Genomic DNA, 17,500 nt, shown 5'->3' with positions numbered 1-17,500 from the left:
TTTATTCTCGATCGACCGTCCCGGAAACTTCCTTCTGCTCTTTCTGAAAACTGTGTATCAATATTTATTTGCTTTTTCATCAATATTTGTTTTGCATAAAGCAAGCTAACAGAATCTGTACCTTGCTGAGTTCGCATTTGTTAGCGTTAATAGTATTTTCGGTCAGATGTTTCTGTTTTTTATGAGGGGTTTATTGTTTTAGTCTCCCATCCCAACACTAACCCCGCGAAACAGGGCTTGACTTCAGTGAAGTTTAGTATTACAAAGTTTTCGGATGCTCATAGGGCACACTTGTGGTGAAAAGAAGTTGTGAGGGAACTTGAAAATTATCAACATGTCAGCCCAGAAGCCAATGTTTCTCGCTTCTCTTTTATTTGTTATTCTTCAGAGACTGGAATGCTGTATTTCAATACCACACAATCCAGTGCCTTCTGATTTTCTGTAGCACGTACCACAGGCAAGCCAGTGTATGCTTCACAGAAGCATCTAGTTACCACTGGAAACCACAAGCGTTGTGTAGGTCAATACGACCATGAATTCGTACCATTGAAGAAGAACCCGAGTATGACAATTAAGACTTTTATCAGTCAGTTTTCATCAAAATGGAGGAGTCGTGCCCCAACATTTCGTTTGAATGGTGGCGACTCAGAACTGATCACTTCCCTAAAAATCATTTGACAAATTTACACGGTTTCATTTCAGCAGAACTGTGAAGACTGAACGGAGTCATCACGAGCTACTCTCGTCGCCGGAAACAAGTCCGGAAAAGAAAAGGTATGCGCTGGTTCATTTCGCTTCACAGAGGTGGTAGCGAATTGTGCATGATAACAACAACAACCAGAACTAAACGAGGTCACTCAGGAATTTTTTTCCATGCTAGGAAAATGATAATGGTAAAACTGCTTTACATATAAGACAAGGGTGGAAAGAACGGGGTTACAGTCACAACAGGCAGAGAATTTGCTGCAGCACAACTTGCAGTACTCGAATACAAGCCGCTGTTCGGGAAATGTTCCCGCGCTCCTAGAAATAAATCATACAAAATACTATTGACATTACGCATTATATTAACAAGTTATTAGGCTTGTAGTAGTTTCATCAGAGCTGAATGACCGCAAGGATAAATCGGAAAATTCTATCCAAAATATGCCTCTTACTGAGTTCATGAATTTTATTCTTTCATGCGACCATAACGCCTAAAAATCTCTAGATTTTTCTCTAAATTCTTGGTTTCTTTGTACTTTTTTCTTTTACTTTCCCAGAGTAATGAGTCTTATAAAGGTGCAAGACGTGTCTGTTGAGGACATATACGAAAGGGAAGAGCCAAGAAAGCATTATGTAAGCTGTTTTAAACAAAATTTGATTAATCTTCTTTTTAATAATGTGCTAAGTTGTTAAAAATTGTAAACAAGAAATGAAAGGCGAGAAGAAACGAGCCAATCAAGTTCCTCGTGTGTAAGCGCAGCGTACATTGCAAAAGAGCGGGAAAATAATGGCACAGGCGGGGGCGAAAAATGCACAATCCTTTGGTCGCAAAAATGCAAAAATGAAAGATTTCTTAATGAAAAACAAATCAAAGATCGTCACAATTATCCGAGTAATACACAAGAGGACATATCGAAGCCGAGAAAATAAAGAAACATCATTTGTTCATTTTGGGTTTCTTGAAAGCCGTCTCATAGGTATTGCAGAGACTGGTGCATTTACGTAGAACTATGTGCAAAGTCTAACTTCTTGATTCAATTGTTTGTAGGTATACTCAATCCGCGTTCATTGGCAAGATGGCATAATCACTCCAATTTACAGAAGCTACAACAATGTTCTTGAGTTTCAGGTAAAATTTCTTTTTTCTTTTCCCCATAACATTTTGGATACGGCTGAAATAGACCACGTGCACTGAGAAAACTGGAATAATTGGTAGTGTTACGTTAAGGCCCGTTCAAACGGTCATGATAGTTGATGATAGTTGATGATAGTTTCAACTATCATTCACTATCATTGACTATCATGTTTGCGATCAAACGGTCCATGATAGTTCATGACAGTTGACGAAATCGCGCAATGTGCTGGCGTAGCTAACTGGTTCCTAGTCTCCTACCGCGCGCGATTGTAAACAAATATGGCGGGGATTTGAATTTCGTGACGAAAATGGCTGTGTATCAGCCGAGAAGAGCAGCTATTGCCACAATTTTAGTGGCTGTAATGCAGGATGACATACGTGAAGAGTTGCTGGGCCGCCACAAACGTGGTAGTCATCGCAAAAAATATTCCACAAACCGTGCCTCGTACTCATCTATTAGGTTGCATATCAAACTACTACTCTACCTCTCGTTGTCTGGTTTTTTAGCTTTTTTAGCTTTTCTCACTTTCTCGTTTTCAGCGTCACTGTCGTCCGAATATTCGTCCAAATTATTGTTTTGTTGTTCCTCACAGGACGATGGCAAACTTGCGGTAGCCATATTGCACTGAGCCCGCCTTAGTTACCCCCGCTGACCGAAAAACTATCATGCACTATCATCCGCTCGGTCAAACGGAAAAAACTATCATGAACTATCATGTCGAATTTGAACATGTCCAAACTGCATGATAGTTGATGATAGTTGATGATAGTGAATGATAGTTCGTGTTCAAACGTGCGTGATAGTTGAAACTATCATCACCTATCATCAACTATCATCAACTATCATGACCGTTTGAACGGGGCTTTACTATACCCAGTATGATTTTGATTTTTTACAAATTGTCTTCTTTTTGCTCGGGTTTTTAACTTCCAGAAGCAAGTGATGGGCTCTTTCTCATCGGCACATGGATTAGATTTTTTTTGTGGGCATCAGTGGATTTTTCAGCATCAGTTTTAATACTTTTATTCTTCTTCTCCGAATTTTCCTTTCGAAAATTCTTGATTTTCCGATTGGGGCTGATCGGCGACAGTGATTTCAACCCAAGCAAAGTGTTTGCGTCCAAATAGAGCGAACTTATTCCATGATCGCTTTAAAGCACAAACATTGCCTTGTTTAGAGACCACGAAGTGGCGGCCTTGAGAAAAGAGAATTTAATAGGGAGCTTAAGCAAGTGCGTTTTTGAGACGCGGACGGCAACCGGAAGTGAGCCGTTTTCCCTTTTAACTTGTCTTCACACAGCAAAATTTATATTGCTAAGTAATTTTTTCTCCATTAGAGATGATTAGTATAAAACTCTGGGACACACCGCTGTCCTGGCACGCAAAATGTTCTCTTCCTGTTGCGGTCCGCGTCTCAAAAATGCGCGTGCTTAAGCTCCCTAATGATCGAGTACCAGTATAATCCTATATCGTGCAACAACAGAACTTCTGGATGAAGTTCAGGGTCGCAAGGAGCCACTTCATGCAAATTAGTTGAAATGCGTTGAAGAAAGAAGCAGAAAGCAACGTATCCTGTATGTTAGTCACTGAGATCTTTTACCCTAGATATGACTGAACTTTCTCAATCCTTGATTATATTTCAGAAAACGCTGTTGAGAATAGATAACTTTATACAAAATCAGGAGGAAGATGGAAATTTGTCATTACTTCTTAAAGGTGGCAGGATAATTCTTTATATTTGATTAATCCAAAAAATACAGAATCTTTCTCAATAGTGTTTAAAAATTGCAGCTTGTGGGCTCCTGTTCGCAAATCAAACACCATCTCGTTGCCAGGTCTTTTCTCCGCGCGTCCAAATCTCTGCAGGAAAGGCCCTAGGAACGAAGGAGAAGGCAAGTCGTTCTGCTCTTCAAAAGCGTGCTGCAGTCGAATTGAATCCGCGATCAGAGAAAAAATTAGACTTCCAAATATACCTTTACGCTCTCTTACCCCCTCTTGTTCACTTTATACAATATGGGTGAGGTATCTTTCACTGGGAAGGGTTACGTTTTTGCGAACGTTGCCCGTGTAGCAATTATATTTCAACAGACTTGACTATTAGGTTTTCTACCCATATAAACCATGGGTAGAAAAGGCCAATGTTTGCAAAACCCTTCCCAGAGTGAAAGGACACTTCACCCATATTGTATAAAGTGAACAAGAGGGAGTAAGACAGCGTAAAGGTATATTTGGAAGTCTGGTCTCTGTCCTTGTGTGGGCCCATTTCCGTTAGTAGGGCTAACGCTCACATGGTTTATGTGGGTAGAAAACTAGCACTTCACATTAGCCTCTAATAGTTATCCTTTCACTGGATTGGTACGGACGGATTTAAAGTAAAGATACAGAATAAAATTAGAGGCGTTACTGTATCCCGAACTGTATGCTTACATTGTCGTCAAAACCTTAAAATTTGGTAGTTTCAAGTTGGTGTTTGGCAGAGTACGGCAAAGAAATGAAATGATTCCGGCATTTTCCCTCATTAATCTACTTAGTCTTATTTCATTTTGGTGTTGCCATTGCTATGACCGCCGTCATTCCTTAAACTCCCAATCTTGGCACTTAAATTCAAAGCACCTATACCACTGGAGCACATTCTCTCACAATGGGCTTCAGGAAATGTACAAGCCAAAAGCTATCAGAAGCCAGCAGGACGTTCTTTGTAGAGCAAAAACAAAGATTTCTAAGATTGTTTAAGTCTCTGTTGGGACTTTTCGCATGAGGTTGATGTTAATGATCGACTGAAGCGAACACCCTTTTTTGATCGACGAAGCGTTGAAATCGCGGACGTCACGAGGTCTGAAAATGAAAATCTTAACAAACATACCATGGGGGTAATGCGCGAGGTATTACTTTGTTGCTCTTGACTTGAAGTTATGGTGGTGACAAAAGAATTACACATAGTTCCTCCGGTTTATTACTATCCATTTCGTGTTTCAGGAAAAAAAATTGGCCCTAGGTTTAATGCTGCCGGAAAACGTACGAAAGCTCTGAAGAGAATGCCTGCTGTTGAGGAGTTCTTGAAAGTAAGTGGGTTTCTCCCATCTTATCTCCTCGTAACGAAAGACACTTCCGTAGTTCGATCATTCAGTTTTTCAGCATTGATAGCTTTGCAGTCCATAGCGCAAAATGGTCTCTGTGTTTCCGACGTGATATTTCTTACTGACCAAGTATATTGTGTTGCGTATTACAACAAAGACCATTCAGTTTCTCTCTGGTTTTTCTTGTCAATTATAACTTTGTCCGCCTATTTATAGGCTGTGGTTCATCTTCCACCACCTATCTCTGAATCGGATCCAGTGATAAGTTTCTTTCATCCATTGCTTGAAGATCTCATGGAGTCTGACTTAGAGCACAATCAGTAAGTACGGCACTTTTTAAGATCGCTAGCCCTCAGTCATCAGGTACTCGTCCTATCTCAGTCTGAATAGCTTGCTTTCTTGTACGAACAACTGGAAAGGGTCACCTAGATTTTCGGGCTGCCATTTTGAAGGAAAATCTCTTAGTCGGTTGTTCTTCTCTGTATGAAAACGTTTCATGTTGCATTGAAGGTTTTAAAAATGCACAATTCCAATCACCGATGCCTTTGGCAAACGTCATTCACCGATATACCTTAGTATCAACCAGGAGGATTAATTGAAACTTTGTGCTTTAACCGTTTGAGGCAGAGCAATTTTACAAAAAATAATCAGAAATCAGCCGATCTGAGTTTATTCGGAAAGCCGTAAAGGTATCAAAAACTTGCAGTTTTTCAGTTGGGCATTATTATTTTTCTTTTTTAGAAAAGGTCACCGACTGAGTAGACGTGGAACAAGACACAAATGTAAGACGTTGAATTTCCACACAATTTAGGTGGTTTGCACGCTTGGTCATGGCCGCCTTGTTTGATGACATGAACAATACACCTTATTCCAAAATGGCCACCATTTTAGTATTTTTTTTGTTTGATTGCAAATTTGTTCTTTTGGCCTTGTTCAAGGTTAAATAATTTTTTGAATTTCACGTTTGAAAGCGAGGCCAAAAGGGCCAATTTGCAATTAAGGAAACAAAAGGATACTAAAATGGCGGCCATTTGGAATAAGGTGTTGTTATCTCTAATTAGCTTCTTTTGTTGGTCATCCAGTATTTGTACATCTGCTTTTCTAGAGACTTCTCTCCTGATTCAGTAACTATCCAATTTATTTGTTTTTAGGCATACATCACATTTCGGAGCCAATAATGGTGGAACAGTACGTGGTAATTGCAGATTACATTCAAAGAGAGGATACCGATATCAGTCTTAAAGCTGGCAACGTGGTCGATGTGGTCGAGAAAAGTGAACATGGTATATGAATAATATCTATTAGTATTATTACGTAGGTAATTATTGAAAATTCTCTGAGCTGATTGGTTGCCGTTGAGGTGATCATCGTTTTTTTTTCAAAATTGCCGCAAGCCGTTTTGTCGAGGTGACAGACGAAGAAATTAATTGTTTTAAAGAAAATGCATATTTTCCAAATAATCACCTATGTAATTATACTAAAACAATTACTCACCTCAGGCTCGGTGAACATCGGTGAATAAAAACAATATTCACCTCGCCTTCGGCGAATAATTGTTAAATGTCATCTTGATTGTAAACCATTATTAACGAAAAAAGGCAAAAGGAGGAGGAGGCAGTATGGTCCAGTGGTTAGGGCGTTGGGTTTGCATGCGGCTGCTCCGGGTTCAAATCCCGTTATAACCTCTGGTTTGGATTTGTTTCCGGTTGTCCCGGATTCAACTCCACCATGTTTTGTAAATAGCCAACTGGTTGCCTCCCGCCAGTTGGGGTTCTTAATATGTTTCTGTTAAGTTTGCCAATTGTTACTTTCACCTTGTTAACAGTGGAGTACCTGTAAACTAGCTTGATAGCTAAGTGTACTTCCACTATAAACAAAGCATTTACATTTTTTTTACATTTTAGGAAATAAAAGCTAAGCAAAACACAAAAGGAACTTACACTTTTTTTTCCAATTAATTTCCAAGGCTGGTGGTTTGTTGATCTTGATGGAGTGGTCGGCTGGGCACCAGCTTCTTATCTGAAGCCAAAGGATGGCATTGAGGAGGATCAAGTTCTTGAAGTGTTTGAGAAAGGAGAGGGTAAATTTTCAACAAATGGAGTAAATGTCCTTTGGAGTCATTTTCCTTTGTAGCTTAGGATTAGTTTACCATTTTTGTAAGGTGTAAAAACAAACACATACAAACCAACAAACACAAACAGAAAGTTCTTTTTCTTGGTTTCACAGTACGGGCATCAAGTAACCACCTTCTGTATATTAGCCTGGCGTTCTGGCGATTAATTTTAAGTCTTGTGTAATTTTGTGTAACTCAGAAATTGTCAGTTGACGTAAGTGTTATAGATTTCACAGGTGATGTCTTGTTTTTTTCAATTTAAAGAAACTGTGTTCCCTTTTTGTTTTACAGAGGAAACGTATATTACCTTAGCTACATATGAGCCTCAATTTGAAGATGAGGTTAAGCTTGAAATAGGGATGGTTGCTATGGTTATGCAGAAGAACCTAGACGGATGGTGGTTCGTTAAGTGAGTTCTGTTTTCGCTAAAAACTTATTTTCTGAACCAATCCCGAGAGTTGAGAGCTGTGTGGCGGCTCCTGTCGGGACGCAGCTCTGACTGGCATTTGTCAATTTAAGATTTCCGGCTGAAGCAAATTTGAAAACTCTCATTCTTTGATAATGAATCAGTGAATAATCACTGTCCAATGCTGATTGTTATTTTTTCCCACGTTACTGGAATTTGTTTCAATCCCGGGAATAGAAGTAGGGGTGATTTTGTCGTCATACATTTGGAGACAAAACTTGAAGAAGGCTGTAAATTTTAATCCGAGCCATTACTCAATTTTGCAAAATATCCACAAAGAGTTTTTCTAACTTAATTAAGGAAGCAATCTTTTGTGGCAGGATCGGTGAAACTGAAGGCTGGGCCCCATCTGTGTTTCTGAAGGAAGTTGTGACATCACGACATAATGGAAGAGAGAAAAGAAAGGATGCCGTTCGAGTCTTGCTAAGAGATTACACTGTGAATATTACTGGTGAGAATTGTAATTGTGTGCCTTCCGATTGCATTTTGGTGTGATATTTCGGGAGGCCTTGTGCTAGAAGGCAAGGTCACTTGGCATACAGCTCAGTGTGTATGTTCTCGAGGACGGAAAAGACAAGAGTCGTGTAGTTGTGTTCACCCATATTCGTCAACAAACGGCACTAAAATTGGCGATGGTGATGGGATAGATTACTGAACACAATTTAACCATCACTCTCTCTTACTCTTGCCCGCCATTACGTACACACTGAACTTCGTGTCAAGTGTCCTGTCCATCTAACACCAGGATGTCACAATACTACATTTAGTACGTGTCAAACGATGGAGTTTTTCGTAGATACTGAATGCCGTCACTTTTTCTCCAGGAAGGAGGAAAACTTGGGTCCCACCGAAGAGGAAAAAGACCGTCGTAAGTGTTTTGTTGAATCGTATATTAGCATGACGATATTTAAAATGATTAACCGATCTAACTTGGAGAAACGTTCGAGGGTTTCTTATACAAAAGTCGGTCCTATGCATAGCTTGTGTTTTAACTCTGATACAACTATCCTAGCCCTTGGAATCCTATATCAGAGGTGTAAAGTCAGATAACAGAGCGCTGCGAATATGAACTGTCCATTTACCAGCTTAAACATTTCTTTGACATCGATCCCAGGAATTTTGAAAGTGTATGCCTATTTTTCGCCATTAGCCATAGGTCAAAAAATAAAAAGAATAATGAAAACATCTTAATGTCAACAGAAAAGGGACATTACAGCAGGAGAAGCGAGATCCTCCAAGAAGTCGTCCGGTGTTAATGAGCTTAGAGCTGACATAGGTAAACAGACACCATATGACGGCACAAATAAAGCAGAAAATTTCCACGGTGTGGTCGGTAGGCCATCCATAAAAAGCACACTGCCTGCAATTGAAGAAGAAAGGCAAGATCCACAAAAAACTTCCCGAGGGTTGAGTCCGATCGGGAGCTCACTCCTTCGTCAGGATACCAATTCGATACCCTTGAATGCTGCATGCCCAGATAACGACGAGAATAGAAGTAACAGCACTTCGTATAGTCACAGTAACTCGAAGCCCGATTCTGAAGGGAAAGATATCGATGACATAATTTGTGGCGAAAAGAAAGAAAACGAAAGCAAAGAATATAAGAAAGAACTTTTCAGACAGTTACATCGCAAGCGATTTTTTGCCATGGGCTCGTACAAGAAAGAGGATACAGGAGAAGTCAATTTACACGAAAATGCCGAAGTCGAAGTCATCAAGCAATCTGCTTGCGGTTGGTGGCTGGTGAGAACAGCGAGTAGCTCTGTTGGATGGGCGCCCTCTAATTTCTTGGACGGGGTGAACATTTTAGAAAGGAGTAGCCAAGGAACCAACGGAGATGAATTACTTAATGAAAGCGATGTGCTGGAAGTTATACCAATCCAACCAGACATAATCTTGAAAATGGGGCATGAAATGTGTCTAGAGAGGGAATTTGTGCGTTACATTCCGGAAGGTGATGACATGGATACCTGTCCGCTTGATCCCCCGGAAAAAACGCAACCGTAACCCTCACTGGCTACGTTGCTGAAAGCACAACCCTTGTCTGGGCAATTATAGAACACTTTTGAATGCAATACAGTCATCACTTCAGAGGATTTGCCCCAAAACCTCAGTAGTAAGAGATATTCTCCAAAGTTAACTTTTTCGCTCTGAGTGCGATGATGACTGAAAGAATTCCTAAGAGGAATGACAAACTAAAAAAGTAACCAAGTGTGCCACCGTTCCACTTAAGGCTTAAAAGACGACCATGAAGCATGATAATGATGGCAGTTTGGATTCGACAGAGCAAACAGGAATTTGTTTAAATCAAAGTGAATGACTTCATCGTGATTGAGAGAATGTGATAATTCTTAGAACCGGGACAAATAGTTACTTTAGCTGTCAAATCTCAAGAACATTTCAGATATCTGTGTTTCTTTGTTGTTTTAATTAATATTGTTTGTGTGATTACCTTTTACATCTTTTATATACCTTAGTTAAACAGATTGTAAACACCAGTAATAACTTGCACAGCAAGGCCGCTTGTTACATAACGTTTACACAAAGTGGAAGCTTACATAGGCACGTTACATTAATGTTTGCGATTGATAAACCTGTTTCCATTGTTTGCACTTAGTTGAGTTTTTTTCTAACTTCGCATTACGTAAAACCTAGCAACTCCGAGTTAATTGGGTACTTCTCTTAACTTTGAGCAACCAGGATTTTTTGTCATCTAAGGGCTATATTTGTATAGACGATTGGAAATTCCTTTGTGCTTCCTCGGCTCACTTTGAATTCCCTTGCCATGACTCTCTGAGGATATTTAAATTCAGGGTAAGGTACTGTATGACTATAAGATACTTCATCTGTTACAGCGCTGTTGCATGAGGATAACCGTGTACTCGCAACGCTTCCCCTTTTTTTTGTTTTTCGTTTTTGTAAAACAGATGTTCGAAATAACATAAATTTAGACTTACTAACTGCGACACCTTTATCACTAATAAAATCAACCCTTTATATATAATCCCGGCGTCAGTTCAAATTCCTCCGCAGCTTTGATTCGCCCAAGATATATTGCCGGCATAATTTGATCTACATGGATGTCTTCAATCTTCGCCATCTCTCCTGCCGCTGGGATCCTTCAGGATCATTCCGGCACTAAACGAGTATTCGCGGTCCACTTGCATCTTGTTGACGTACTCAGCAATAAAATAGCCAATTAAACTTATGACTAAAGTCACCAGTAGAATGATAAGCTTGACTTTAATACAGAGGAAGTTGGCGTAGGCAAAGGCGATTACAAAACCCAGCGACTCCCACAGACGGTAGTTGGAGAAAGCAGGTTCTTGATTGTCCGCAAAAAATACACCGTACATGGCTTGAGAACAGAAACACAACAAAATAAACATTAAAATCTAATAACAACGAATGGTGTGTAAAAGAATTTCAAAAAATCAAAATTGTAAATGAAACGGAGACTGTCACTCAATACAAGTGAAACTGGGCCCAATTGATCAAAAACCAATTAACATTAAACCGCGATTGAATGCCAATCAAAGTTTGAGTTTTGCCCGTGAAAAAAGCCTTTAACGATATAATTTTATGCTGAAGGAAAGGGTAGTGCTCTGGAAGAAATAGAAGGGAACACGTCGATCTGATTTCTTCAGTTTTAAAGCACGCGCGTTTTTGAGACGCAGACGGCAACCGGAAGTGAGCTGCAACCACATTTGCATTGCTAAGTATCTTTTCTCCATTAGAGATGATTAATATAAAAATGTGGGAGACACCATTGCCCCGGCACACGAAATGTTCTCTTCCGGTTGCCGTCCGCGTGTGCTTAAGCTCCCTATTGTGACGTGTAACGGTTGCCTTATTGTTCTGACACAAAGCACTTTTGTCTAATAACGATAGGGCAACCGTAACACGTCACAATTATTCAAGATGGCGGCGTCCGGAAAATTTGAAAACAAAAACAGGCGATCATCGCCTGTTTTTGTTCTTATTTCCTTCGGATACAAACGCTTTCTTTGAAAATATTTTAGATTGACTTGAATCAGTAACAACAGTTATTTCCTGTGATTTAAAGGTACTTTTTTGTTGAAGTGGAGGTTCGTTTAGTCTTACCATTGATCTGAGTCTGCCAAACTGCATCGCAGTACCCCAATAGCGCAGCTATCACGTAGAAGACCCATAGCAAACGGTAGTCAGGCCTCCAGATCAGCATGATAATTATGACAGCTAAATGAATCAAACCACCACTGATGAACACGGGAATTCTTCCGGTGTACTTCGTCAGACGGCTGAGCGTTAAGGAGAAAAACGCGTCGGTGGCACCGAAGCAGATCATAACGAAACCAACACGATGAATCCCAAGTGAGCACGTCACAAAAGCCTTTAGAGAACACAAGAGCTTGCTGGTTAAACAGCTTTACAGAACAGAGCTTCGTCATAGAACGTATGTGTCAGAAAGACAGAATTTCTTTACTCTCGACACCACAGCCGCCTTTCTCTTGTTGTGCATGTACGAGGCTATGGTGACGAAAGTGACATATGGTACCAGACATGCATTACAATGGCTTTTTCATCAAAACTTTAACGTACAGTCATGAAATTCGCAAAAGAGAAGAGTTCTGCTGCCAAGATTGCTTTCAAAGGTAATATGAGCCTTAACCACACCGCGGCCATGTTGAGTGGGCAGGATTGAACAATTTTGTTTTTGCCCACCGAAACTCGTTTCTCGAGGCTCGGGGTACGAAATCTATTGTCTATGGTCAATATGGCCGCCGCGTGAATGAGGCCCAAAGGACAGATCTTAAAAATTCAATTTTAAAGGTATTCTGTCAAAATTATTTCACAGATAGTTGATGTTCTATAAAGCATAAATTACTGATTGAGACAAACTATTGTTTAATTTTTACGATGTTCGAGTGCCCGGTAGTCTTATCAATTATTCTACGATCTTTACCTGAGTAAAATCCCCAAAGGTAAATGCTTGTTCCAATCCACTGAACATGGTCAGCGGTAACACCAGGATCATACGCTTGTCCCTCAAGTGTTTGATGGTTGCTATCAACAAACTTACACTTGACGCTTGCGTCTTTCTTCGATCCAGGTCACCGGTAAGACGATCAAGCATTACAATAACGAAAAGCACAGCGAACACTCCAATCCCCACGTAAATACTCAGCAACTTGATGACTAAGCTTCGGTTGTATTCTCCAGTGGAGTTGGTTAATGCTGGCGGGTGCTTGCAGAAACGTGCTCCGCATACTTGTCCAGCATTTTCGCGAAAAGTATCTTCCACGCCATGCTGTAGAACAAGAGAAGATATCAAATTTCCCCAGATTTGACCGCTCTGAAAGATAAGAAAGAATGTTCCGAAATAACGTGTAACAACTGCGTCTTGTGTTTCCCGACTCAGCTCCGAGTAGCGGATTCCTGTTGTCGTGAGGTAAGCACATTTAGAGGACCAAAGAGGGGCAGCACATGTACCTGAGACAAAAATAAAAACCGTCAAAAATTTAATTATTTTCATGCATTAAAAGTGATTTTTACCAAAGAATCTTGGAGGAAACAACAACACGTAGTGTTCATTGCCCACTTTTTACGAATATACTGATTATCCCAAACACCTTAGCTCAGGGTCGGCCAGGGTTTTTGGGTATACGGTTTACAGGGGCTTTTTAAATCGGGTATACGGTATATTGCAGCTTAGATACGGGTATTCGGTATTTCACTTTCTTTGAATTTCAGGTATACAGTATACAATGCTTCCATTATTTTGGGGTATTTTGGCGAATTTTTTTAGGGTATACCGCTACCCCCCACCCCCCTGGCCGACCCTGTTAGCTTGATCCGGCGTTCTCTCGCATTCGCGGGGAAAAGAAGGAAGTCCTTAATGAGTGTACGAAACCACCTCATCCACATACAGTTAAAAGGCACTGTCAATCGTGAAAGGTTTCTGCTACTCTAATTAATCCCCTTTTCTTAATTAAAGGTGCTGTAAAGAACCCACAGAGCGGCTTTCGATTGACTGTCGTAAAACCCAAACCAGAGTAATTACTCTAACCAATCATAAGTGGCGCAGACAGCGCGATAAGCCTTATAATTACATGTAGCTTGCTCAAAGCGCGGGAAAATAGGCGTGTGCATATCGCAATTGGTTTTTGTTTCTCTTCTCATTGGTTGAAAAACCGGCGCGAGATTTTTAAGCCAATCAGTGAGCGTAGCAATCGCAATCGAATGATTACTTTCGACAGTGGAAAATCTTTTAAAAAATCTAAACATCCACAAGTCTCCCGGTCCTGACCAATTATCGCCCAGTATCTTAAAGGAATGCGCATCGGAACTATCTACATCGCTTTGTATCATCTTTAACAAGTTTCATTCTGGTTCACTACCCAACGACTGTAAAATTGCACATATTAATCCAGTACACAAAAAGGGTTCTAAACATAAAAAGGAAAACTACCGACAAATCTCGCTGACATCTATCATTAGCAAAACAGCTGAGAAAATTGTAAAATCTAGAGTCCTCTCATTTTGGACTGAACATCAATTACTAAACCCAAATCAATTTGGATATTTGAAAGGCAGATCGACAGTGTCGCAACTTTTAAGTTGTTATAATGACTGGAGCTTATCAAGAAACTCGTCAAAAGTGTCGATGAAATATTCCTGGACGTTTCAAAAGCGTTCGACAGTGTCCAGCTAACCCCTCTAAGTGGGTGTGCTAAAACTCACCAATAATTATTGACGCGGGTATGAGTGTTCCCCAGTGAGCGTAGTAATTGGACACAGTGTACAGAACGTATCCTGTCATGGACAGCACCAAAGTCCACTTACACCCAAGTCGTCCAATCACAAAGGGGGGCACGAATATACAGGACAAAATCAGAGCGCCGTAGATCACACTCAACGAGGCTAAGCCCAGCCCTTCATCTTTGTTCAAACTGCTCTGTAAATTTTGAAGGGACTGAAAAGCAGTGAAGAGGAAAAGAAACCCAAAACTGATGACGTAAACGTTTTTTGTAATCTTTCTTTTTTCTTTCTTCCGTTCCTCTGGTGATATTCTCATTGTTTCATCGTTTTCTGACACCAAATTCTTGGAGCTTAGTCTGGTGGCCTCCTGCGGGTCTGAGAAGGTGTCATCTGCCATTCTGTCCTTCTGTTGAGTGAAACAAAATTATAATAATAACAATAATAATAATAATAATAATAATAATAATAATAATAATAATAATAACTTTATTTAAGTCTCAAGGTTATTTAGCCGAGCAGGAATGCTCCACTCAGTAATTGGAGAGACTACACATTAACTGATTTCAGAACAAATCAAATAAAATGTTGGTTTGTTAGGAGAAGGGAAAACCGGACTACCCAGGGAAAAAACCTCTCGGAGCAGAGTAGATCAGATGAGCATGACCTTAAAAGTAAGGCGGCTTTACAAAAAGGAAAGGAGCTTTATTTAAGAGTCCAGTCTGCTAGCGCTGAAGCACTAATTGGGGACACTGTAAACTGAAATCAACAAATTAACGCAAATCAAATCAAATGTTGGGTTTTGAGGAGAGGGGAAAACCAGAGTACCCGGGAAAAAACCTCTCGGAGCAGAGTGGAGAACCAACAAACTCAACCCACATACGGCGTAGAATCCGGGAATCGATCCTGGGCCACATTGGCGGAAGGCGAGTGCTCTCACCACTGCGCCAGCCCTGCTGGTATGGTATGCAAGATGAATTGTTGCTTCTAATGATAAAAAATGATTGTTTTAATACAATATTATGAATGCATTGTACTATTGTATGAACTGGCTGAACTATTCTGCTTTAATATATAAGTTGCCGGTGGCTGTCATATGTATGAGGGAGAGAGAGGGGGTTATATAATTGTTGCCATTGCTATAGAGGGGGGCTGGGTAATGTATAAAGGACTTTCAATGTAATTTTGCCAACCCCCTTCCCCCCTCCCCTAGGCTCTAATTAATGAAAGCCTCCTAAAACTGAGGTCCAGTTTTCGACCCTTCACGCAAAGTTGCAACCAAATTTTCAATCATTTCATAGTATCTGTCCTCCATCTTTTGTCGCAACTGTTTTCGGCATCAGGAGATGAAGATGTTACTTTGACCTCATGTGATCATCGAAAACGAGACAAGTCGCAAAAAACGTTTGCCAAGTGTAACACTCATCACAATACTGAATCATTATGATAATTTTTGTCGCAACAAAATTGCGAGACAAGTTGCAAGAAAGTGTAAATGCTTTGTTGCCTTTGAGGTCCCTTCCACATAAAGATTTCGAACTACTTGTCAACGGTTTGTTGATGACGGAGATAAGCGACAACAGGCATGCCACAATGATTGGGAAGCTTTCTCTCGATCGCGTGACAAAACTATGAAATACAGGGAGCTCATAACAGTCACGCACAACACGAAATTCAGAAAATCGCATAACAAATTTATCAATAAGGTTATAAAAAGACATATTTTCGGTTTTCATTCCGCCTGTGCCGTGTGCCTTCTAGCAAATATGCCACGTCAAAAAGAATGCTGTATCAACGCGGTTAGAACATTCTATCTCGAATTATTTTCAGGCTGTTTAAATGGAATCTACAAATTGTCATTCTATCTGTTTCTAAAATTGTTTACATATTTTGTTGACACCGGAATGAGCTTAAAAAACGAACAAGGGATGTTTTTAGGCGACAGAACTATCCAATACAAACAGACCAATGATTCTGTTGATTAAACCAACTCAAAGGGCTCTTTGCAAATTGAAGAATGATCTGCCAGAAGAAAGATACACCTTCACACACAGTATTCTGATTTCACTTTTCCAATATGTAAAAGAGGAAACAGAAAGCACTTTCTTTGAAGGTACAGATAAGCACATGCATGGAACAAACCAAAAGATGCCCGAAAGAACGAGGGTATTAAGTACAATGTTACGAGTCACGAGATCTTCGAAGAAAATTGAACGGTTAGTCGCGAATCGTTTTTTGAAGTCGGGTGGATTTGCTTTTAAACATACACCTTGTCTACGAAACGCATAAAGATTCCCTGAAACGCACAATCGGTAATTAAATGCCAGCTCAAAAGGCAAACATAAATGAGCGTTACGTTGCCCCCTAGATGGCGGCAGAGTTTGAAAGCTTAATAGCAGTTGTTCTGAAGCCTTTGTGTAAAGACGCTTCTGGCGACCAATCGACATCATTCCGCAGATCGTTGTTTTCCCTATTCTGCCTAAAGGTCGTAGAAGCACAAGTTTTTCCCTGCAGTGAATGACATGTTTTGCGTCCAATGGTTGACCTGCCGGAGCCGGATTACCTTTGCTAAAACACGATTGCACGGTACAATGATTTCCAGTGTCTGTAGCCTGCTTATTGTCGGCATCGAGAAAAGAAGGCATAAAGTCGTTACAAACCTGAAAGCGACGACAATGACCTGTACTTCTGATGTAGTCCTCGAAAAATATTACAACTGCACACTCTCAAGAGTTGTGCAACCCAGCGGTCTGAAAGAGGAGACTGGACCCGACATTCTTCGCGCCCACCGACACTAATACTTTAATTCTGTAACAGTCCACTCCGAAGCGTCATGATATAAGTTCAATGTAAAGGTTTTTCCTTCATCTCTCATGTTAACCGGAAATTTCTATTTTTGTCGAAAGACCGCTTCTCGTAATCGGGCGATTTATTTATATAATATATATAGAGATATACATGCTTAATTGACCACTCCCCAGAGGGGCTTTTCAGGGCCCTTGAAAAACAATTAACGAAACGATAGAACAACAACAAAATTAGAGGAATCCAAATCTAATATGAAAGCCACCTGGAGACTACTGAATGAGGTTATAAACAGAACAAAAGTAAACTTCAAATTAAACTCGACTTTCAAGATAGATGGCCAGGAAAATTGTGATCCCATGGTACAGTAATTGCTAATAAATTCTGTCAATACTTCACTAACATTGGACCCAACCTAGCTATGCGCATATTTTCCACTGTGACATCTTCGCACACTGACT

At 40.2% G+C, this 17,500-nt stretch overlaps 2 protein-coding genes across 9 annotated transcripts in view; one reads left to right on the top strand and one right to left on the bottom strand.

Moving 5' to 3' along the window:
• Positions 1–10,110, top strand: part of LOC138047474 (SH3 and PX domain-containing protein 2A-like) — a 28,549-nt gene extending 18,439 nt beyond the window's left edge. For 4 of the 8 annotated variants that reach the window (XM_068894339.1, XM_068894342.1, XM_068894340.1 and 1 more), the window contains exons 2-14: positions 703–774; positions 1,263–1,338; positions 1,754–1,834; positions 3,484–3,556; positions 4,817–4,902; positions 5,134–5,237; positions 5,659–5,699; positions 6,069–6,200; positions 6,884–6,997; positions 7,322–7,439; positions 7,817–7,947; positions 8,321–8,364; positions 8,697–10,110. In XM_068894339.1, coding sequence (XP_068750440.1) covers positions 703–774; positions 1,263–1,338; positions 1,754–1,834; positions 3,484–3,556; positions 4,817–4,902; positions 5,134–5,237; positions 5,659–5,699; positions 6,069–6,200; positions 6,884–6,997; positions 7,322–7,439; positions 7,817–7,947; positions 8,321–8,364; positions 8,697–9,503 — 1,879 coding nt within the window. In that variant the 3' untranslated portion in view covers positions 9,504–10,110. The remainder of the gene's footprint in view (positions 1–702; positions 775–1,262; positions 1,339–1,753; positions 1,835–3,483; positions 3,557–4,816; positions 4,903–5,133; positions 5,238–5,658; positions 5,700–6,068; positions 6,201–6,883; positions 6,998–7,321; positions 7,440–7,816; positions 7,948–8,320; positions 8,365–8,696) is intronic. The other 4 variants (XM_068894345.1, XM_068894343.1, XM_068894341.1 and 1 more) reach the window with 1 other exon arrangement.
• Positions 9,904–17,003, bottom strand: LOC138047475 (protein unc-93 homolog A-like). The gene is made up of 5 exons (XM_068894347.1): positions 16,895–17,003; positions 14,220–14,643; positions 12,442–12,968; positions 11,601–11,868; positions 9,904–10,854 (listed from the first exon to the last, which is right to left on the bottom strand). Exons 2-5 carry the CDS (start codon positions 14,632–14,634, stop codon positions 10,583–10,585), a joined length of 1,482 nt encoding a protein of 493 aa, XP_068750448.1. The 5' UTR covers positions 14,635–14,643; positions 16,895–17,003; the 3' UTR covers positions 9,904–10,582.
• Positions 17,004–17,500: the final 497 nt, after the last annotated feature.

The sequence above is a fragment of the Montipora capricornis genome, chromosome 4 (genome assembly GCF_036669925.1).
Source record: "Montipora capricornis isolate CH-2021 chromosome 4, ASM3666992v2, whole genome shotgun sequence".
Classification (NCBI taxonomy): Eukaryota; Metazoa; Cnidaria; class Anthozoa; order Scleractinia; family Acroporidae; genus Montipora; species Montipora capricornis.
Note: the sequence above shows the minus strand (reverse complement) of the source record. Positions and strands in the feature narration are given on the sequence as shown.

What these genes read in the sequence shown, in the direction of transcription:
- LOC138047475 (XM_068894347.1), bottom strand. Translation starts at nt 14,634, where the DNA reads ATGGCAGATGACACCTTCTCAGACCCGCAGGAGGCCACCAGACTAAGC. An exon ending in CCTTTGGGGATTTTACTCAG is followed by an intron (nt 11,869 to 12,441) that starts GTAAAGATCGTA and finishes TGTTCTCTAAAG; the next exon opens with GCTTTTGTGACGTGCTCACT. An exon ending in TTGGCAGACTCAGATCAATG is followed by an intron (nt 10,855 to 11,600) that starts GTAAGACTAAAC and finishes TCTGTTCTCAAG; the next exon opens with CCATGTACGGTGTATTTTTT.